At 37.3% G+C, this 23,399-nt stretch overlaps 1 protein-coding gene across 3 annotated transcripts in view; it reads right to left on the reverse strand.

The window, feature by feature from the left end:
* Positions 1–215: 215 nt before the first annotated feature.
* Positions 216–23,399, reverse strand: part of ITCH (itchy E3 ubiquitin protein ligase) — a 130,102-nt gene continuing 106,918 nt past the window's right edge. For all 3 annotated transcript variants that reach the window (XM_061210205.1, XM_061210204.1, XM_061210206.1), the window contains 5 exons: positions 22,799–22,919; positions 22,261–22,365; positions 20,247–20,343; positions 5,472–5,544; positions 216–3,377 (listed from right to left, as the gene is read on the reverse strand). In XM_061210205.1, the coding sequence (XP_061066188.1) occupies positions 3,278–3,377; positions 5,472–5,544; positions 20,247–20,343; positions 22,261–22,365; positions 22,799–22,919 (496 nt within the window). In that variant the 3' untranslated portion in view covers positions 216–3,277. The remainder of the gene's footprint in view (positions 3,378–5,471; positions 5,545–20,246; positions 20,344–22,260; positions 22,366–22,798; positions 22,920–23,399) is intronic.

Consider the following 23,399-nt stretch of genomic DNA (forward strand, 5'->3'; position numbering starts at 1 on the left):
CTGCAGGACCTTTATAAGAGCACTTCACTCCTTGTGGTATTTGTAAAGTTACCTGAGTGTTTGAAATTACAGTTCAAGAAAACAGAGGAACTCCAATACAGTAATATACAATCCAGTGCTGCCATTCCATTTTTGGTTAATGAAAGCATAGAATATATACAAATAATTTTGTAAATAACTCTAAAAGAAAAACAAAAAAATGAGGGGGGCTGGAGATGCCAATAATATTAAATAGAAGTAGTTAACCTAAAGGAGTTTAAAAGGATGGAGTTACATCCAAAACAAGGAGGGATATAAAAATAGAGAAGTCTAATTCCATGAGTCATCCCTAATAACATTTCAGATTATTAACCAGGTAAATAAAAAGTGGCAGAGTGGGTTTGACTGAAATAGTTCATTTAGGATGAGACCTCTTTGGGCAGGTGAGTCATGTTTCACTAAAATTTCAGATGAATTGACATTGGTATGTCAATCTCTTGATGAAAAACTAGTACCTGAATTTTAAATAGAGTTATTGTAAGTCTTATGAAATTACATTCTTCTGCACTCTGATATAAGATCATAAAAGACAGAGCAGTAATTCATTATTATGAGCTGCTGGACCAGTTTTAAATCACTCTATTTGATGAAACAAGTGAGGTCCTTCCCTCCAGACCCAGGCTATGTGAAATGCTGCCTTCCCCAACCTCCCAAAAGAGCAGAAGAATAAGGCAATTGCTCATTTTACTTTGTTTTTATTTCAACATAACATGCAGTAAAAAAATTAACAGGATTTATTAGCATTTACAATGCTTACAAAGAAAAAAGGACTCTAAAAGCAATTTAGTTCAGATTTAAGAAATCGCTCTAATTAAACACTTACAATAAATCTATTTCCAAATGATCAATTTGGACCAAAATTTAAGATAGTATTTGGTAGATATTTATGTCTGCTGTCTATTTGCAGTATTTTTATATAACCTCTGATTCTTGGGATATCCAGCCCCCATTTTCCTAACACAGCAGGGAAAGACATATACATGTGGCCATTTAAATTAAAGGAAGAAATGGAGTAAGGGAGATCCCAGGCTGCAAAAATATATACAAGCATTTACCTTTTCCAGAACTAAACATTTCTTCCATAAAAATATTAAATAGCCAGGCCCTATAGAACTAGGGCCAGGACTACTTCAAATATAACTATTCTGTATTTTAAAAATATAGGGCAGAAAGCCTTTTGGATGATATTTATACATTTTTGAACAATATTTCTAGGTCCCTAAATGAATCATCAAGCATTATGTAGAACAAAAAAGTCTACTTTCTTACATTATCTCTTAATTTAATCTCATAAATCTCTAGTAAATATTGTAGGTAACTACATTTCAATGTGAGCATTCACCTCAATAGGAAGTCTTTATAGAAGGCTTAATCTCCATAGCCATATATTACCAAAATTCAGACTTATATAACGAATGGGTAGTTGGCAGACATTCGCTCTGTAAGACAAAGCAACAGTTTTTTGCCCCCTACCAACAAAAAGGCAGAGTCACTACTTTGAAAACAACTAGGGCTTAGAGACTGTACTACATTTCCTAGAGTAAGTAGAATAAAATCAAAATAAAGATAGGATTGGGGGGAGCCCAATCTCTCCCTTTACACTAACAATTTCTGGATGAGGCAACCCTTTCACTCACATAAGTCTGCTTTATGATGGCAGTGTTTTAGAGTACAGATACACAAGTTGCAAAGTGTTTTTGTTGTTTTTCCAAGATGTAAAAGGAAGGGTAGTTAGGGACAAAAACCCCCATTTTCTTTCCATATACAACAGGGGTTTGCTATTCTCTGCTGATTTTTGGCTCAATGCTATTTGTTCACGCTATGGTACTGAAACCTGCCAAAGTCCCTATCTCATGAGTTATGAGGCTGTCCTCAGGGTTCGGCTATGATAGGCACTCAGCTGGCTTCGGCTTCCTCCCACTGTCCATAAAGTCAAACCTCTGACAGCAGTCATCCTGACAGAGTCTAAGCAGGCTAAGTTGAAAAAATTACCACAGAGAAGGTCAAAGTGCATTCATTAATCAGTTACTAACAGAGCAATCTAACAGTCATGGGGAAAACCTGTAAAAATTTTTAGAGGTGAACAGAATATCCAGATCAGGACGAGGGAAAGAATGGAAATAACTACTCTAACAGGTGTCAGAGAAATTATCAATTTAAAAAGTTTTAATTCACATAGAGAATACATTTCTGTGGTTACTAGAAATGTATTGCGAATAAACGTATTACTCCCTTCTTTTTTAGCCAGTACCACAGCTCTCCCTCCCTAATGAAAATGTAATTTTACAGGATGTTTCATTGACCTCTACTTGGATTAGAAAGCACTCTAGATATAACTTGAACTCCTTAGCAATAATTAAATGTAACTGAAGTTGCTGGATTATGATAAAATTATAAAGATGCAATTAATATACAGGAACATATAAAAATTGTTGATGGCCTTCAAAGAATTCAGCTAAATTAATTCCAATTCTAGGTTAACTTTTATACAGACAGTGAAGGAAGCATAGTGTTAATACTGTTTGTGAAGTTTAGTATTTGCAAGGCAATTAAAACAAACTTCCAAATGAAGAGAGTTATGCAGTCATTTGCAGGCTGGGAACAACTTCTCTCTGAATTCAAATTAATAAAACTACTTTGTAGAGACATACAAGAGTCTCACATCTCTCCTTTCTAGAGATAACATCAAAATGATGCATGGATTTCATGCTCCGGAAAGGAAAAACAACAGTCAGGCCAGGCTGAAATAAGAGGGAGAGCACAAGCCAGAAGTTTGCTCACATCCCCAGAAGCTGGGCTATTTTAAACAAATACCTCTTACCATGAGGCTTAATAGGAAGATCTTACATATTTTAGTTACCAAGGGACTTCCCTGCATATTTTCAGAATCTCTAAAAGAAAAAACCCTACTCCCAAATGAGACTTCTGATACACACAGACAAAATTTTTGTTAAGGAAACAATCTAGTGAAATAAGACAAGGCAGATTTCATTGTTGTGTTAATTCCATGTTAAGTAAGGTTTTGACTAGTCATTTGCAGATCTGATTTCTGGAACATTGAAAAGAAATCCAGAATCACTGTGAGATAAATCTCAACGATAACATTAATTTACTTACACTCAAGGTAACTCTCTAAACAGTCACAGTCCAATTTTACAAGATGTGCAATAGGCAAAGAAGGAAAAGGACAAACATTGCAAATAAATTCTTGTCCTTTGGCGGTGCAAGCTCTCAGAAGTCACTCTTGTCCAAATCCTTCTGTTTCTTCAATAGCAAATAATAGCTTTTCCTTCAGTTGCTCATAGCTCTTGTAGGGTGGCAGGTCCAGGCGGTTAAAACTAAAAGTAAGAATTGTTAGCTTGAGAAAAGGAAATATACTAAGAATCATATGGGCAGTGTAACAATGGTTTTAAAGCCAGGCAAAATTAGGTTCAAATCCCAGCTCTGTCACTGGGCCCTTGAGCATGTGTTTTTTACTTTTCTGAGTCTCGGTTTTTTTCTTTGGTAAAATGGGAATAACAATATTTATCTCTCGGGATAGAGTGAAGAAAAAACAAGCATATATATAGCACAGTACTGGTGCTCAGCAGGTACTCAGTAAAATGTTACTCCTCTCAAGCTTTCCCATCCACCCTAATCTATATGTGGTCAGCAAACTTTTGCTGTAAAGGGTTAGACAGTAAATACTTCAGGCTTTGTGAGTCATAGGTCTCTTATCAAAAGGTTTTAAGTATACCCCATTAAGAATAAAAAAGTTTTCGGCTCTAATATCTAATATGTTGGTCTGACTGAATTTCTCTGTCCTATTCTTAGCTGTGAGTTTTTAAAGGCATCTTCTAATTTGGGGCCATATTAAGAACACCTTCACAAGGTAACAGGTAGTGAATCTGCCCTAAAGTCTTGGCCCTCTGCTATATTTTAAGAAATAATGCTATCCACAAAGGGAAAATAAATTTACGGTTATAGAAATGAACAAATGGAAACATGGAACTTGAAAAAGTAATGAGGCTGGTTTTCATGTGTGACTGAGATAAGCTATTCACAATAATGTAATGGCACAATCTGTTCCAAGCTTAAAAAAAGGGAGAAAAGATCAAATCAAAATATATGTGTACAAGATGAATGTAAAAAAATCAATTGTATTTCAATATACTAGCAATGAATAATCTGAAATGAAACTAAGAGAACAATTCCATTTATAATAGCTTCAAAAAGAATAAAATACTTAGGAATAAATTTATCAGAAGAAATGCAGGGCTTGTGTAATGAAAACCACAAAACATTGTTGAAATAAGTTAAACACCTAAACAAATGGAAAGACACCTGATATTCATGGATCAGAAGACTTAATACTGTTAAGACGACCTTACTCCCCCAAACTGATCAAAGCAATTCATATCAAAATCCCAGCTGACCTCTTTGCAGAAATGGACAAGCTGATCTTATAATTCATATGGAAATCCAAAGAACCCAGAAGAGCAGAAACAATCTTGAAAAAGTTGGAGAATGCATACTTAATTTCAAAACTCACTGAAAAGCTACAGTAATCAAGACAATGTTACTGCCATTAAGGACAGACATATAGATCAACGGAATAGAATTGAGAATCCAGAAATAAACCCATGTATTTACAGTCAATTGATTTTCAACAAACATGCCAAGCTGTTATTCTTAAAAAGCCACATGTATGAAAATACAAAGGAGCAAACAATAAAACAAAAAGGGTAGATAGGGAAAATAAACAAATATCCTGCAAGGTATATATATGACCACTGAAATGTCCCACAAAATAAAGTTCAACTATTGTTGACATTAGGTTGAATTCCAATATATTGTATTTGAGTTAAGATTAGGGTTTGTTTTTAGTTTTGTAAATTTTTGGAAATGTGGTTAAACTACGTTTATAACGAGAAAATAGTATTTCTGTCACCATGTTAGAGTAGCTCTCCCTACAGCTATCTACACTTGATTTCTTCCTCTGCCTACAGAGAAAAGTTAAGTTTTCTAAATATCACATTTCAAAAAAAAAAATTGGGGGTGGGGGAAGGGATTGACTGTTAATGGCAACAGTGATTGTTTTGGGGTGAAGGAAATACTCTAAAACTAGATTATAGTGATGGTTACTTTTCTGAAAATCTACTAAATATCACTGAATTAAAATGGGTAAGTTTTTTGTTACATAAATTATGCCTCACTAAAGCTATTAAAAATAATTCAATACCATGGGGAAAGTATTTCATTTCTAATTTCTAACACGTTTTAGTATATACAGGATAAATGGGAAAAAACTATTTTCTACACTCTTTCTTTTTTGTCTTTTTAATTTTTCTTTTATTTTGAAGTATAGTTGATTAACAATGTTGTGTTTGTTTGAGGTCTACAGCAAAGTGATTCAGTTATACATATAACTGAATCTTTCTGATTTTACTTACCAGGTATGACTTCTAGGCAACCAATTTTCTTTCCCAACTTTTTCAATGCAGAATTTCTGTGGCCCATTGCTCCCTAAAAGTGAAATCATCAACAGTTTGATAGTGCAATGGTTCTCAAATTGTTATCCCCAATCCAGCTGCATCAGCATCACCAGGGAACTTGTTAAGAATCACAAATCCGGGAGTAGGGGCAAGATGGCGGAAGAGTAAGACGCGGAGATCACCTTCCTTCCCACAGATACAGTAGAAATACATCTACACGTGGAACTGCTCCTACAGAACACCCACTGAACGCTGGCAGAAGACGTCAGACCTCCCAAAAGGCAAGAAAATCCCCACGTACTTGGGTAGGGCAAAAGAAAAAAGAAATAACAGAGACAAAAGAATAGGGACGGGACCTGCACCAGTGGGAGGGAGCTGTGAAGGAGGAAAGGTTTCCACACACTAGGAAGCCCCTTTGTGGGCAGAGACTGCGGGTGGCAGAGGGGGAAAGCTTCAGAGCCACGGAGGAGAGCGCAGCCACAGGGGTGCGGAGGGCAAAGCAGAGTTTCCCGCACAGAGGATCGGCGCCGAGCAGCACTCACCAGCCCGAGAGGCTTGTCTGCTCAGCCGCTGGGGCGGGCGAGGGCTGGGAGCTGAGGCTCGGGCTTCGGTGCTAGCCGGGAGGGAGTCCGGGAAAAAGACTGCAGCTGCCGAAGACGCAAGAGACTTTTTCTTGCCTCTTTGTTTCGTGGCGTGAAAGGAGAGGGGATTCAGAGCGCCGCCTAAACGAGCTCCAGAGACGGGCGCGAGCCGCGGCTATCAGCGCGGATCCCACAGCAACAGGGGCGCAGAGGGAAAAACGGAGAGATTCCCGCACAGAGGCTCGGCGCCGAGCAGCACTCACCAGCCCGAGAGGCTTGTCTGCTCACCCGCCGGGGCGGGCGGGGGCTGGGAGCTGAGGCTCGGGCTTCGGTCGGATCGCAGGGAGAGGACTGGGGTTGGCGGCGTGAACACAGCCTGAAGGGACTAGCGCACCACAGCTAGCAGGGAGGGAGCCCGAGAAAAGGTCTGCAGCTGCCGAAGAGGCAAGAGACTTTTTCTTGCCTCTTTGTTTCGCGACGCGCAAGGAGAGGGGATTCAGAGCGCCGCTTAAACGAACTCCAGAGACGGGCGCGAGCCGCGGCTATCAGTGCGGACCCCAGAGGCGGGTGCGAGCCACGGCTATCAGCGCGGACTCCAGAGACGGGCATGAGACGCTAAGGCTGCTGCTGCTGCCGCCACCAAAAAGCCTGTGTGCGAGCACAGGTCACTCTCCACACCGCCCCTCCCGGGAGCCAGTGCAGCCCACCATGGCCAGGCCCGCCTCCTCCGTATCGCTCCCTCCCCCCCCCGCCCCGGGCCTGACTGAGCCAGAGCCCCGAATCAGCTGCTCCTTTAACCCCGTTCTGTCTTGGCGGGGAACAGATGCCCTCAGGCGACCTACATGCAGAGGCGGGTCCAAATCCAAAGCTGAACCCCGGGAGCTGTACGAACAAAGAAGAGAAAGGGAAATCTCTCCCAGCAGCCTCAGAAGCAGCGGATTAAAGCTCCACAAACAACTTGATGTGCCTGCATCTGTTGAATACCTGAATAGACAACGAATCATCCCAAATTTAGGAGGTGGACTTTGGGAGCAGGATATATTAATTTTTCCCCTTTTCCTTTTTTTGTGAGTGTATATGTGTATGCTTCTGGGTGAGATTTTGTCTGTATAGCTTTGCTCTCACCGTTAGTCCTAGGGTTAGGTCCGTCCGTTTTTTTTTTTGTTTTTTTTTACTTGAAAAAATTTTTTCCCCTAATAAATGTTTTCTTAATAATTTTTTCCTTTTCTATTTGTAAAAAATTAAAAAAATTTTTAATAAGTTTTTTCTTATTTTTTATTTTAAAAAATTAAAAAAAATTTTTTCTTAATAAATTTTTTCTTAATAATTTTTTATTTTTTATTATAAAAAATAAATAAATCTGTTTTTAAAAATTAAAAAAATTTTTTTCTTAATAAATTTATTCTTCATAATTTTTTTCTTTTTTTTATTATAATAGCTTTATTTTATTTTATTTTATTTTATCCTCTTTCTTTCTTTCTATTTTTTCTCCCTTTTATTCTGAGCCGTGTGGATGAAAGGCTCTTGGTGCTCCAGCCAGGCATCAGGGCTGTGCCTCTGAGGTGGGAGAGCCAACTTCAGGACACTGGTCCACAAGAGACCTCCCAGCTCCACGTAATACCAAACGGCGAAAATCTCTCAGAGATCTCCATCTCAACATCAAGACCCAGCTTCACTCAACGACCAGCAAGCTAACAGTGCTGGACACCCTATGCCAAACAACTAGCAAGACAGGAACACAGCCCCATCCATTAACAGAGAGGCTGCCTAAAATCATAATAAGGCCACAGACACCCCAAAACACACCACCAGACGTGGACGTGCCCACCAGAAAGATCCAACCTCATCCACCAGAACACAGGCACTAGTCCCCTCCACCAGGAAGCCTACACAACCCACTGAACCAACCTTAGTCACTGGGGACAGATACCAAAAACAATGGGAACTACGAACCTGCAGCCTGTGAAAAGGAGACCCCCAAACACAGTAAGATAAGCAAAATGAGAAGACAAAAAAACACACAGCAGGTGAAGGAGCAGGGTCAAAACACACCAGACCTAACAAATGAAGAGGAAATAGGCAGTCTACCTGAAAAAGAATTCAGAATAATGATAGTAAAGATGATCCAAAATCTTGGAAATAGAATAGACAAAATGCAAGAAACATTTAACAAGGACGTAGAAGAACTAAAGAGGAACCAAGCAACGATGAAAAACACAATAAATGAAATTAAAAATACTCTAGACGGGATCAATAGCAGAATAACTGAGGCAGAAGAACGGATAAGTGACCTGGAAGATAAAATAGTGGAAATAACTACTGCAGACCAGAATAAAGAAAAAAGAATGAAAAGAACTGAGGACAGTCTCAGAGACCTCTGGGACAACATTAAACGCACCAACATTCGAATCATAGGGGTCCCAGAAGAAGAAGAGAAAAAGAAAGGGACCGAGAAAATATTTGAAGAGATTGTAGTTGAAAACTTCCCTAATATGGGAAAGGAAAGAGTTAATCAAGTCCTGGAAGCACAGAGAGTCCCATACAGGATAAATCCAAGGAGAAACACACCAAGACACATATTAATCAAACTATCAAAAATTACATATAAAGAAAACATATTAAAAGCAGCAAGGGAAAAACAACAAATAACACACAAGGGAATCCCCATAAGGTTAACAGCTGATCTTTCAGCAGAAACTCTGCAAGCCAGAAGGGAGTGGCAGGATATACTTAAAGTGATGAAGGAGAAAAACCTACAACCAAGGTTACTCTACTCAGCAAGGATCTCATTCAGATTTGATGGAGAAATTAAAACCTTTACAGACAAGCAAAAGCTGAGAGAGTTCAGCACCACCAAACCAGCTTTACAACAAATGCTAAAGGAACGTCTCTAGGCAAGAAACACAAGAGAAGGAAAACACCTACAATAACAAACCCAAAACATTTAAGAAAATGGGAATAGGAACATACATATCGATAATTACCTTAAATGTAAATGGATTAAATGCTCCCACCAAAAGACACAGACTGGCTGAATGGATACAAAAACAAGACCCATATATATGCTGTCTACAAGAGACCCACTTCAGACCTAGAGACACATACAGACTGAAAGTGAGGGGATGGAAAAAGATATTCCATGCAAATGGAAATCAAAAGAAAGCTGGAGTAGCAATTCTCATATCAGACAAAATAGACTTTAAAATAAAGACTATTACAAGAGACAAAGAAGGACACTATATAATGATCAAGGGATCGATCCAAGAGGAAGGTATAACAATTGTAAATATTTATGCACCCAACATAGGAGCACCTCAATACATAAGGCAAATACTAACAGCCATAAAAGGGGAAATCGACAGTAACACAATCATAGTAGGGGACTTTAACACCCCATTTTCACCAATGGACAGATCATCCAAAATGAAAATAAATAAGGAAACACAAGCTTTAAATGATACATTAAACAAGATGGACTTAATTGATATTTTTAGGACATTCCACCCAAAAACAACAGAATACACATTTTTCTCAAGTGCTCATGGAACATTCTCCAGGATAGATCATATCTTGGGTCACAAATCAAGCCTTGGTAAATTTAAGAAAATTGAAATCGTATCAAGTATCTTTTCCGACCACAACGCTATGAGACTAGATATCAATTACAGGAAAAGATCTGTAAAAAATACAAACACATGGAGGCTACACAATACACTACTTAATAACGAAGTGATCACTGAAGAAATCAAAGGGGAAATCAAAAAATACCTAGAAACAAATGACAATGGAGACACAACGACCCAAAACCTATGGGATGCAGCAAAAGCAGTTCTAAAGAGGGAAGTTTATAGCAATACAAGCCTACATCAAGAAACAGGAAACATCTCGAATAAACAACCTAACCTTGCACCTAAAGCAATTAGAGAAAGAAGAACAAAAAAACCCCAAAGCTAGCAGAAGGAAAGAAATCATAAAGATCAGATCAGAAATAAATGAAAAAGAAATGAAGGAAACAATAGCAAAAATCAATGAAACTAAAAGCTGGTTCTTTGAGAAGATAAACAAAATTGATAAACCATTAGCCAGACTCATCAAGAGAAAAAGGGAGAAGACTCAAATCAATAGAATTAGAAATGAAAAAGGAGAAGTAACCACTGACACTGCAGAAATACAAACGATCATGAGAGATTACTACAAGCAACTCTATGCCAATAAAATGGACAACCTGGAAGAAATGGACAGATTCTTAGAAATGCACAACCTGCCGAGACTGAACCAGGAAGAAATAGAAAATATGAACAGACCAATCACAAGCACTGAAATTGAAACTGTGATTAAAAATCTTCCAACACACAAAAGCCCAGGACCAGATGGCTTCACAGGCGAATTCTATCAAACATTTAGAGAAGAGCTAACACCTATCCTTCTCAAACTCTTCCAAAATATTGCAGAGGGAGGAACACTCCCCATCTCATTCTACGAGGCCACCATCACCCTGATACCAAAACCAGACAAAGATGTCACAAAGAAAGAAAACTACAGGCCAGTATCACTGATGAACACAGATGCAAAAATCCTCAACAAAATACTAGCAAACAGAATCCAACAGCACATTAAAAGGATTATACACCATGATCAAGTGGGGTTTATTCCAGGAATGCAAGGATTCTTCAATATACACAAATCAGTCAACGTGATACATCATATTAACAAATTGAAGGAGAAAAACCATATGATCATCTCAATAGATGCAGAGAAAGCTTTCGACAAAATTCAACACCCATTTATGATAAAAGCCCTGCAGAAAGTAGGCATAGAGGGAACTTTCCTCAACATAATAAAGGCCATATATGACAAACCCACAGCCAACATTGTCCTCAATGGTGAAAAACTGAAACCATTTCCACTAAGATCAGGAACAAGACAAGGTTGCCCACTCTCACCACTATTATTCAACATAGTTTTGGAAGTGTTAGCCACAGCAATCAGAGAAGAAAAAAAAGTAAAAGGAATCCAAATCGGAAAAGAAGAAGTAAAGCTGTCACTGTTTGCAGATGACATGATACTATACATAGAGAATCCTAAAGATGCTACCAGAAAACTACTAGAGCTAATCAATGAATTTGGTAAAGTAGCAGGATACAAAATTAATGCACAGAAATCTCTTGCCTTCCTATATACTAATGATGAAAAATCTGAAAGTGAAATTAAGAAAACACTCCCGTTTACCATTGCAACAAAAAGAATAAAATATCTAGAAATAAACCTACCTAAGGAGACAAAAGACCTGTATGCAGAAAATTATAAGACACTGATGAAAGAAATTAAAGATGATACAAATAGATGGAGAGATATACCATGTTCTTGGATTGGAAGAATCAACATTGTGAAAATGACTCTGCTACCCAAAGCAATCTACAGAGTCAATGCAATCCCTATCAAACTACCACTGGCATTTTTCACAGAACTAGAACAAAAAATTTCACAATTTGTATGGAAACACAAAAGACCACGAATAGCCAAAGCAATCTTGAGAACGAAAAATGGAGCTGGAGGAATCAGGCTCCCTGACTTCAGACTATATTACAAAGCTACAGTAATCAAGACAGTTTGGTACTGGCACAAAAACAGAAATATAGATCAATGGAACAGGATAGAAAGCCCAGAGATAAACCCATGCACATATGGTCACCTTATCTTTGATAAAGGAGGCAAGCATATACAGTGGAGAAAAGACAGCCTCTTCAATAAGTGGTGCTGGGAAAATTGGACAGGTACATGTAAAAGTATGAAATTAGAACACTCCCTGACACCATACACAAAAATAAACTCAAAATGGATTAAAGACCTAAGTGTAAGGCCAGACACTATCAAACTCTTAGAGGAAAACATAGGCAGAACACTCTATGACATAAATCACAGCAAGATCCTTTTTGACCCAGCTCCTAGAGAAATGGAAATAAAAACACAAATAAACAAATGGGACCTAATGAAACTTCAAAGCTTTTGCACAGCAAAGGAAACCATAAACAAGACGAAAAGACAACCCTCAGAATGGGAGAAAATATTTGCAAATGAAGCAACTGACAAAGGATTAATCTCCAAGATTTACAAGCAGCTCATGCAGCTCAATAACAAAAAAACAAACAACCCAATCCAAAAATGGGCAGAAGACCTAAATAGACATTTCTCCAAAGAAGAGATACAGATTGCCAACAGACACATGAAAGAATGCTCAACATCATTAATCATTAGAGAAATGCAAATCAAAACTACAATGAGGTATCATCTCACACCGGTCAGAATGGCCATCATCAAAAAATCTAGAAACAATAAATGCTGGAGAGGGTGTGGAGAAAAGGGAACACTCTTGCACTGTTGGTGAGAATGTAAATTGATGCAGCCACTATGGAGAACAGTATGGAGGTTCCTTAAAAAACTAAAAATAGAACTACCATACGACCCAGCAATCCCACTACTGGCCATATACCCTGAGAAAACCATAATTCAGAAAGAGTCATGTACCAAAATATTCATTGCAGCTCTGTTTACAATAGCCAGGACATGGAAGCAACCTAGGTGTCCACCATCGGATGAATGGATAAAGAAGATGTGGCACATATATACAATGGAATATTACTCAGCCATAAAAAGAAACGAAATGGAGGTATTTGTAGTGAGGTGGATGGAGTTAAGAGTCTGTCATACAGAGTGAAGTAAGTCAGAAAGAGAAAAAGAAATACAGTATGCTAACACATATATATGGAATCTAAGGGAAAAAAAAAAAAAAAAGGTCATGAAGAACCTAGTGGCAAGACGGGAATAAAGACACAGACCTACTAGAGAATGGACTTGAGGATATGGGGAGGGGGAGGGGTGAGATGTGACAGGGGGAGAGAGTGTCATGGATATATATACACTACCAAATGTAAAATAGATAGCTAGTGGGAAGCAGCCGCATAGCACAGGGAGATCAGCTCGGTGCTTTGTGACCACCTAGTGGGGTGGGATAGGGAGGGTGGGAGGGAGGGAGATGCAAGAGGGAAGAGATATGGGAACATATGTATATGTATAACTGATTCACTTTGTTATAAAGCAGAAAGTAACACACCATTGTAAAGCAATTATACTTCAATAAAGATGTTTAAAAAAAAACAATCATGCACAGCTTTCTTTTGTTCCAGGAGTCATTCAAGCATATAATAAGAGTTCCAGCAAGTTGAAACCTCTTGTATCTGGTTATTTTCAGGAAGTTGTAAACCTGCTGCAACCAAGTCAGTAGTTGTCAGCAAGTATATAAAAAAATGCCATCATTCCAACTCTCATTAGCAAAAAGCTCTCCATCTTCAGTCGCTTCCATTAAGTTTCATTAATGGTTTGCATTTACTGGTTTTTTTAAATAAATTTTTTTTTTAATAAAAAAAAAAAAAAAATCACAAATCCACAGGCCCTAACCCAAGCCTACTGAACTGAATCAAAAACTCTGGGGGTGAGGCTCAGCAACAGTGTTTTAACAAGCTTCCAGGCGATTCTGATTGAGAGCTAGAGTTTGAGAACCACATTGTTAATGTATACCCAAGAGGAGAAAATGCACTTTTATCTAGTATTGCTTAGCCAGAATAACAGAATGCTACAATTAATAATACCTCACATAAGAACAGAACACATAAAAAGCTTAATTTTAGTTTTAAACACAATAGGGAAACTACAGCTCACTGTCTTACAAAACTTGATTTAAATAGAAAATTGTTAAAACTTTAGAAAATGTAAACAACCTAGTGAATTCAATATTAACAATGCTTGTGCTTATAGGTCCTATAGGGCAGACCCTTACACACCTAACACCCCATTCTTGCCTCTCATTTACCTTGTGTTGGAGTCAGCTGTTAATGGTTATCTTTAAGCACTGGTTTTCTAAAAAGGTCACTACTGCTCCCTAAGAAGCATTTACTGGTGGTCATAACGACTGGTAGTACTACTGGACTTTTAAATAAGAAGGGGCCAGGCACATTTATTGTTCTGCCATATGTAAGACAGTCATACCCAAAGAACTTTCTCATGTTCCACCTGACTAAACCCAGTACAAATATAAAGTGGTAGTACTTTTGTATCTAATCACATTGAAGTGTTTTCACAAGTAGTTATGCGAAAAGCCCAGTAATATAGGATATGGTCATTATGAAAAAGGATAGTTAAAATTATTAAATAATTAAGCTTGAAATTATTAAATGGTTTATGTACTGGCACATTCTCTCAATATATTACAGCATTTCTAACCACACAGACGGAAAGTTTCGTTTAATAGTGCTAATTAGTATGTAACAGTAGAGTCTGGATTGCTTTTAATAGACTTAGAATCAAATATTAACATAGCAGAGAGGGACTTCCCTGGTGGCGCAGTGGTTAAGAATCCGGCTGCCAATGCAGGGGAGATGGATTCGAGCCCTGCTCCGGGAAGATATCACATGCCGTGGAGCAACTCAGCCCTGCGCCACAACTACTGAGCCTGGGTTCTAGAGCCCGCAAACCACAACTACTTAGCCCACGTACCACAACTACTGAAGCCCATGTGCTCTAGGGCCCGTGCTCCACAACAAGAGAAGCCACTGCAATGAGAAGCCCGCGCACCTCAACGAAGAGTAGCCCCCGCTCACCGCAACTACAGAAAGCCCGCACACAGCAAGGAAGACCCAACGCAGACAAAAATAAAAATTAAAAAATAAATAAATGAATAAAATAGCAGAGAAATATGAAATGAAGGATTTTAGTGAATTTCATTGATAAAGGCTATTTTACAAATATGTCATATTATCAATACTATTACCCTGGATGCTTTCTAAAATTTTATGGAATTGTAAGACATCATGTTGTAAACATTATATACTGAAGTTAATTTCAGGTTGCCTGTTGTTTTCAATCTTACTCTGACACTGTCCCTAAACGAAACAACCTCCAGATAGACTCTTGCACCACTTTTCCTATTTTTCAGCCTATTTCAACTTTAAAAAGGTCTCTGAGGCCTTTGTACATATCAGAGCCTTGGCCTATACTGGAATTTCGAGATTAGACACTACACTTTAAAATAAGATCTACCTCATTTTTCTCTACTTTGATCAGCTATAATTTATTCTGGCAGGTATATTATCCTTAATTCACTTAGGTTATTTCCCTCTTTTTCTTATATTTGTTTAAGTCTATTATTTCTTACCTTTTCTATCTGTTCTTTCATATTCCAGTGATTCTTACACAGAAGGGCTTCTGACCTTCTCTTAAGCCCAAATCTTTTCTTCTAAATAGGAACAACATTTTGTGTCTTCTAATAGAGTTTTTCCCAAATGTACATGTATTGAAACAAATATTATTTCTTTATAAATCATTTTTTAAAATTTTCTTCTTTGTATTACAGTTAGTGTTATGTATCTGTATTTTTTGGAGATTGTAGATACATTATTTCACATCTACCAACTTCATTCCGTGAGGATATTATAAATATGTTAAAAAAATGGGATATTAGATCTGATAAGGTCAAGAACCACCAGATTAAATTGTTATATACATCACTCTTACAACTTTCTTTTCCTACACTGGGTGGAAGGAAGGTTAAACCAATGTCCTCTAAAATTCGATGAACCACAATCTCACTGTCTCTGTCTTCCACAGGTATCCTTTTGTGTTGCTTTAGACTGCTCCATCCAACCCCAAATATTATCCTCAAGAAAAGACCTAGTTCTTGTTTTTTTAATAATCAGATTTCCAGTTTATACTGAGAAGCTTGTACCAGTTTTTTCTTCATTTTGGTCACTATTCCTTACCTCTCCAACCGCCAACATGGTTTCTCTTTTTCAAACTACAGAGCATTCTCAAAGGACTTACAAATTATCCTTTTTGAGACTTCTTTCTCTGTAGCACTAGATAAAAACTTCCCTTCTATATTGCTTCGGAGAGACTAAAATATTTATTCTCTGGCCTCTCCTTTAAGTCTGTTTCTAGGCTAGTCATGTCTCACCCCTAAATGTTTCTAAGCATTGGCTCTCTACTCTTCTCTGTATTCTATTTCTGCATAAGCCCATCCATTCTCACAGCTTCAAATGTCACTGCTTCACTGCTCTTATGAGTCTACTTTCTCCCTCTACTCTTACCTCTAAACTCATGCTTTAACAACACCTGAAAACCGTCCCCTCACTGAGATTTTCTACTTGGTTGTCTGATAGTCACCTTAAACTCAGCAGATTCTTTTTTTTTTAAGATTTTTAGAAATTTCATGTAATGTCTGAAACATTTATATTAACATATTTCCATACAAATAACCCAATGAAAGTTTAGTATTAGTTGTTTTGTTTGTTTTATACTGCAGGTTCTTATTAGTCATCAATTTTATACACATCAGTGTATACATGTCAATCCCAATCGCCCAATTCAGCACACCACCATCCCCATCCCACCGCAGTTTTCCCCCCTTGGTGTCCATATGTCTGTTCTCTACATCTGTGTCTCAACTTCTGCCCTGCAAACCGGCTCATCTGTACCACTGTTCTAGGTTCCACATACATGCGTTAATATACGATATTTGTTTTTCTCTTTCTGACTTATTTCACTCTGTATGACAGTCTCTAGATCCATCCACATCTCAACAAATGACTCAATTTCGTTCCTTTTTATGGCTGAGTAATATTCCATTGTATATATGTACCACCTGTTCTTTATCCATTCGTCTGTTGATGGGCATTTAGGCTGCTTCCATGACCTGGCTATTGTAAATAGTGCTGCAATGAACATTCGGGTGCATGTGTCTTTTTGAATTACGATTTTCTCTGGGTATGTGCCCAGTAGTGGGATTGCTGGGTCATATGGTAATTCTATTTTAGATTTTTAAGGAACCTCCATATTGTTCTCCATAGTGGCTGTATCAATTTACATTCCCACCAACAGTGCAAGAGGGTTCCCTTTTCTCCACACCCTCTCCAGCACTTGTTGTTTGTAGATTTTCTGATGATGCCCATTCTAACCAGTGTGAGGTGATACCTCATTGTAGTTTTGATTTGCATTTCTCTAATAATTAGTGATGTTGAGCATCTTTTCATGTACTTCGTGGCCATCTGTATGTCTTCTTTGGAGAAATGTCTATTTAGGTCTTCTGCCCATTTTTGGATTGGGTTGTTTGTTTTTTTAATATTGAGCTGCATGAGCTGTTTATATATTTTGGAGATTAATCCTTTGTCCGTTGATTCGTTTGCAAATATTTTCTCCCATTCTGAGGGTTGTCTTTTCGTCTTGTTTATGGTTTCCTTTGCTGTGCAAAAGCTTTGAAGTTTCATTAGGTCCCATTTGTTTATTTGTGTTTTTATTTCCATTACTCTAGGAGGTGGATCAAAAAAGATCTTGCTGTGATTTATGTCAAAGAGTGTTCTTCCTATGTTTTCCTCTAAGAGTTTTATAGTGTCCAGTCTTACATTTAGGTCTCTAATCCATTTTGAGTTTATTTTTGCGTATGGTGTTAGGGAGTATTCTAATTTCATTCTTTTACATGTAGCTGTCCAGTTTTCCCAGCACCACTTATTGAAGAGACTGTCTTTTCTCCATTGTATATCTTTGCCTCCTTTGTCATAGATGAGTTGACCATAGGTGCGTGGGTTTATCTCTGGGCTTTCTATCTTGTTCCATTGATTTATGCTTCTGTTTTTGTGCCAGTACCATATTGTCTTGATTACTGTAGCTTTGTAGTATAGTCTGAAGTCAGGGAGTCTGATTCCTCCAGCTCCGTTTTTTTCCCTCAAGACTGCTTTGGCTATTCGGGGTCTTTTGTGTCTCCATACAAATTTTAAGATGATTTGTTCTAGCTCCGTAAAAAATGCCATTGGTAATTTGATAGGGATTGCACTGAATCTGTAGATTGCTTTGGGTAGTATAGTCATTTTCACAATGTTGATTCTTCCAATCCAAGAACATGGTATATCTCTCCATCTGTTGGTATCATCTTTAATTTCTTTCATCAGTGTCTTATAGTTTTCCGCATACAGGTCTTTTGTCTCCCTAGATAGGTTTATTCCTAGGTATTTTATTCTTTTTGTTGCAATGGTAAATGGGAGTGTTTCCATAATTTCACTTTCAGATTTTTCATCATTAGTGTATAGAAATGCAAGAGATTTCTGTGAATTAATTTTGTATCCTGCAACTTTACCATATTCATTAATTAGCTCTAGCAGTTTTCTGGTGGCAGTTTTAGGATTCTCTATGTATAGTATCATGTCATCTGCAAACAGTGACAGTTTTACTTCTTCTTTTCCAACTTGTATTCCTTTTATTTCTTTTTCTTCTCTGATTGCCGTGGCTAGGACTTCCAGAACTATGTTGAATAATAGTGGTGAGAGTGAACATCCTTGTCTCGTTCCTGATCTTAGAGGAAATGTTTTTAGTTTTTCACCGTTGAGAATGATGTTTGCTGTGGGTTTGTCATATATGGCCTTTATTATGTTGAGGCAGGTTCCCTCTATGCCCACTTTCTGGAGAGTTTTTATCATAAATGGGTGTTGAATTTTGTCAAAAGCTTTTTCTGCATCTATTGAGATGATCATATGGTTTTTATTCTTCAATTTGTTAATATGGTGTATCACATTGATTTGCGTATATTGAAGAATCCTTGCATCCCTGGGATAAATCCCACTTGATTGTGGTGTATGATCCTTTTAATGTGTTGTTGGATTCTGTTTGCTAGTATTTTGTTGAGGATTTCTGCTTCTATATTCATCAGTGATATTGGTCTGTAATTTTCTTTTTTTGTAGTGTCTTTGTCTGGTTTTGGTATCAGGGTGATGGTGGCCTCATAGAATGAGTTTGGGAGTATTCCTTCCTCTGCAATTTTGTGTCAGTAGATTCTTTACACTTCACAACTTCTCCATGTTTCATAACATGGTAAACATTCTTCCTTTATATTTCATTTTCTAATCAAGTCCTATTTCTACCTTTGGAACTTCTCTAGCATTTCTCTCTTCTTTTCCATCCCTATTTTATCTCCTAAGATCAGGTTATCATTGCTCTAATCATTCTTCCTATTTCCAGGCTCTTCCATCTGCATGCTATACCTTACTATCAAATCTTCCTAAAAGGCAGCTTCAGCAAGTTCACCTGTCTTCAAAAAGTTCCCACAGCTTCCAAAACCCTAAGTAATGTCCAAATTCTTTTGGTCTGGCTTTTAAAGTCTTTTGAACTGGTTCCACACACTGTATCCAGAATTGCCTATTTAATTCTTTAATTCTGACTCTCTCTTCTCCAGCTGAAAAAGACTTAGGGATCACAACTTCTATCCTCTTATGGTACTTGCATAGTGTTGGTGTTAAAGAAAGACTTGAATTTACTTATTTAGTCACAAAATAAATATTCTTAAGGTCATTCATTTCAAAATAACATACAATTTAATCAGTGACTATTATGTGACAGGCACTGTACTAGGCACTAGAAATAAAAAGATGAAGATATGGATCTATATCTCAAAGAGCTCCAGGTATAACAGGGAAGAGTGGTAAACAAGTCATTAAAATATAATACAAACAATAGTAGTGTCTCTCATAGGAGACACTGAAATGTTTGCCTTATGACTGAATGAAGAAACAGATCTACATATAGAAGACCATTATCCTACTGAGTTAAAATGTGGGATCTAGCCTAAGAGTTAAAAACTTCTAGAGATAAGGATTACAAAGTGATTTAAAAGTTGACACAGGGCTTCCCTGGTGGCGCAGTGGTTGAGAATCTGCCTGCCAATGCAGGGGACACGGGTTTGAGTCCTGGTCTGGGAAGATCCCACAAGCCACGGAGCAACTAGGCCCGTGAGCCACAATTACTGAGCCTGCGCGTCTGGAGCCTTGCTCCGCAACAAGAGAGGCCGCGATAATGAGAGGCCCACACACCACGATGAAGAGTGGCCCCCACTTGCCGCAACTAGAGAAAGCCCTCGCACAGAAACGAAGACCCAACACAGCCATAAATAAATAAATAAATAAATAATTTTTAAAAAAAGTTGACACAAATCCAGGTTAACTGTGTCTAATTAAGAAAATATACTTGTCTTTGTTACTTGACACACTGTATACACATTAATATAACAGCAGTGTGATAAACAATTTTCTGTATAGGAAAAGTGATCCTGTAGACATACCCATGAGGTCAGCAAATCCTCCAACTGGCAATCGGCAGGTTCCAGTTACAAACTGCAAAAGTCTCATTCTCTTCTCATTATCGATTTCTTTAACAAACTGTTAAAAGCACATTTAAAGAGATACATAAGTCATATGTGACGTTCAGAATACTAAACAAGAAAGAAAAAAATCATTTCAAATCTTAACCAAACTCCCAGTGTTAGATGCACTGGAAAATGACTGAACCTACCACTGTGGACGGTAGAGCTTCTCCATGTTTGTCAAAAGCCCTACCAACCTTCCCCTATACCAATCCTAGTACCACATCCTTATAGGGAAACAGATAAAGAAGAGTGCCCTGGGCCCAAGAGCTCCTTACTCATGCAGTCTCAAGATCAGCTCTTCTAGGGCACTCCTCCTTTTCCCTCTAGATCTGCCTATCCTATAGAAATTCATGTGGTTACAAAGGACACAGAGGTTGAGTCAGAACAGACTTTTTGGTTTTATGAACAAATGAAATCAAGCTCACAAATTCTGACCAAGATATATCCCAGTAATGTTCTTCTCTCAATGTTCTTTATGTTTTGGTGTAGCTATGTGTTGCCAGAATTATGTGGCTTTTAACTCCTACAATTCTGACTCAAAACATTTAAGTGTCTAGCGAATGCTTTCTAGCCTGTAGCACAAGAATTTTGTCTCAGCCAAATGTTTTTTTTGTAAAGAATTTTTATCCTACTGTACTAATTGTATTTGTTACAGAAGCCCAGTCAGCTCAGCTTCTTATGAATTTCTTTACATAAATTTCTTCACATAATTAGCAGGCATTAAAAAAATTTTTTCTACTGTGGTTAAATATACATTAACATAAAAATTTACCATTTTAAGTGTACAATTCAATGGCATTAAGTACATTTACACTGTTGTGTAACCATCACCACTATTTACAGAATTTTTTTATTATATCAAACAAAAACTCATTTCATTAAACTTATCTCCTTGCTTCTGCCTCCCTTCTCCCCAGTCCCTGGTAACCTTTATTCTACTTCCTGTCTCTATAAATTTGCTTATTCTAGATACCTCATATAAGTGGACTCATACAATATCTGTCCTTTTGTGCCTGGCTGATTTCACTTAGCATAATATCCTTAAGGTTCACCCATGTTGTAGCCTATGTTAGAATTCCCTTTCTTCTTAAGGTTGGACAATATTCCACTGTATATATATATACCACATTTGGTTTATCCAATCATCTCTTGATAGACATTTTAGGTTGCTTCCACCTTTTGGCTAATGTGAATAATGCTGATATGAACATAGTTATACAACTATCTGTTTGAGTCCCTGCTTTCAATTCTTTTGGTTATACCTAGGAGTAGAATTGCTAGACCATATTAATTCTATGTTTAACGTTTTGAGGAACCACCAAACTGTTTTCCACAGTGGTGTACCATTTTATATCGCCAGCAGCAACGCAGGAGAGTTCCAATTTCTCCACATCCGTACCAAGGATGATTATTTCTTTTTTTTTTTTTTTTTTAATAATAGCCACCTTTTAATGGGTATATGTCTCACTGTGGTTTTGATTTGCACTTCCCTAATGATTAGTGATGCTGAGCAACTTTTCATGTGCTTATAGCAGAAATTTTGTGAAGAGACACCATTATGATTCCAAACCAAGGCTCTCGCTCAAGCTACACCTTCTAAACATTAAGTAATTCTTAATGAGATATGAATGATGAAAACCATACTTCAGACAGTTCTATAAAATTCCAAAAGCATTTAGATCAAATGCAGGGGAATATTATTATCTGGGGTTGTCTTATACTCTGGGCAAAGGTGCAAGGTGTGTGTTGCTTACTTGGCAATAGTCAAAGAATGCTGTTATAATCGGTATTCATTTATTGTAATGCATAGAATGGAATGAGGAGCCTTAACATACTGGTACATTTTCTTCTGTGACTCATTTCCATATGTGGTAAGTAATTTCTACAAAAATTATGGTATGTCTTCCAAAAGAAAGAAACTGAGACAAACCTGCCAAAACCACATGATTTGTTTGCTTGTCCTAGTGTAATGACGGTAGATGGCATGTCTTTGCCAGTCATTCAAATCAATCTCTTGCATTCCACATAAAAGAACCTTTAGGGATGAAAAAGACAAATGGTTTCTTTAGGTAACTGTACAACCTATATAAAAATGCTAGACATAGTTAAGACTAGTATTAAACAACTTTCAAAAATTTGATCAGGAGGCTTTGGCTTGTAAACTGTGTATCAAGAATTTTATCTATATTATTTGTAAAAGCTGAGTTTCCATGATTGGTGTCATATATACACATATTCAGGTATATAAGTCACTCACTGGACAGAGGTTCTAATACTTTTCTTTTTTTGGTAACACTTTATATATTTGGATAAATTATGGACTTCTTTTAACCACTGGGGATGCTTCAGAAACATACTGCCAGAATAAAAAATACTATTGCCATTGGAAAGATGATAAAGTGAGTTGAAAACAGACACCTGAAGGCATTATTTACCAGCATGCTGCAGAGGAAAGAACAACTCATTACCTCTAATTCCTTTGCATCAAAGTACTGCAAATACTGCTGGGGAAGAATTTCATTAAAGCCCTCAAAGAAAGCTTGTGTCTGTTCTTCAACACCGCGAGACAACCTCCATTCAGCTACCATTCTGGTAAATAAATATAAAAAAAACTATGAGGAAGTTTAGATTTTACCTTTAAATTCTGAGTATAAAAATAATTTTTAAAAACTTTATGAAAAGTGTCAAATATATATATAAGTAAAATAAATGAACCCTATGTACAGATATCTCAGCTTCAATACAATACCAATCTTATTTAATTATGCCCCTATCCATACCCTAGATAGCATATAATTTCATTTTAAACAAACATCTCAGTATATATTTCTATAAAATGAGGCCTCTTTTTATTTTAATTTGCGTAATTTATTATGCAAAATCTCTGTAACTCAAGGTTAGTTCATCATTAATTAAGGTCTTAACCTAAAATATGCTCAATGCTATGCTCAATGCTGGGGGAGATTCAGGAGTATAAGCTATTCCTTTCTTGAAGCAGCTTAAAGTTTTTTGTTTTTTTTTTTACATCTTTATTGGAGTATAACTGCTTTACAATGTTGGGTTAGTTTC

This window comes from Eubalaena glacialis, chromosome 13, assembly GCF_028564815.1.
Source record: "Eubalaena glacialis isolate mEubGla1 chromosome 13, mEubGla1.1.hap2.+ XY, whole genome shotgun sequence".
NCBI classification, from domain to species: domain Eukaryota; kingdom Metazoa; phylum Chordata; class Mammalia; order Artiodactyla; family Balaenidae; genus Eubalaena; species Eubalaena glacialis.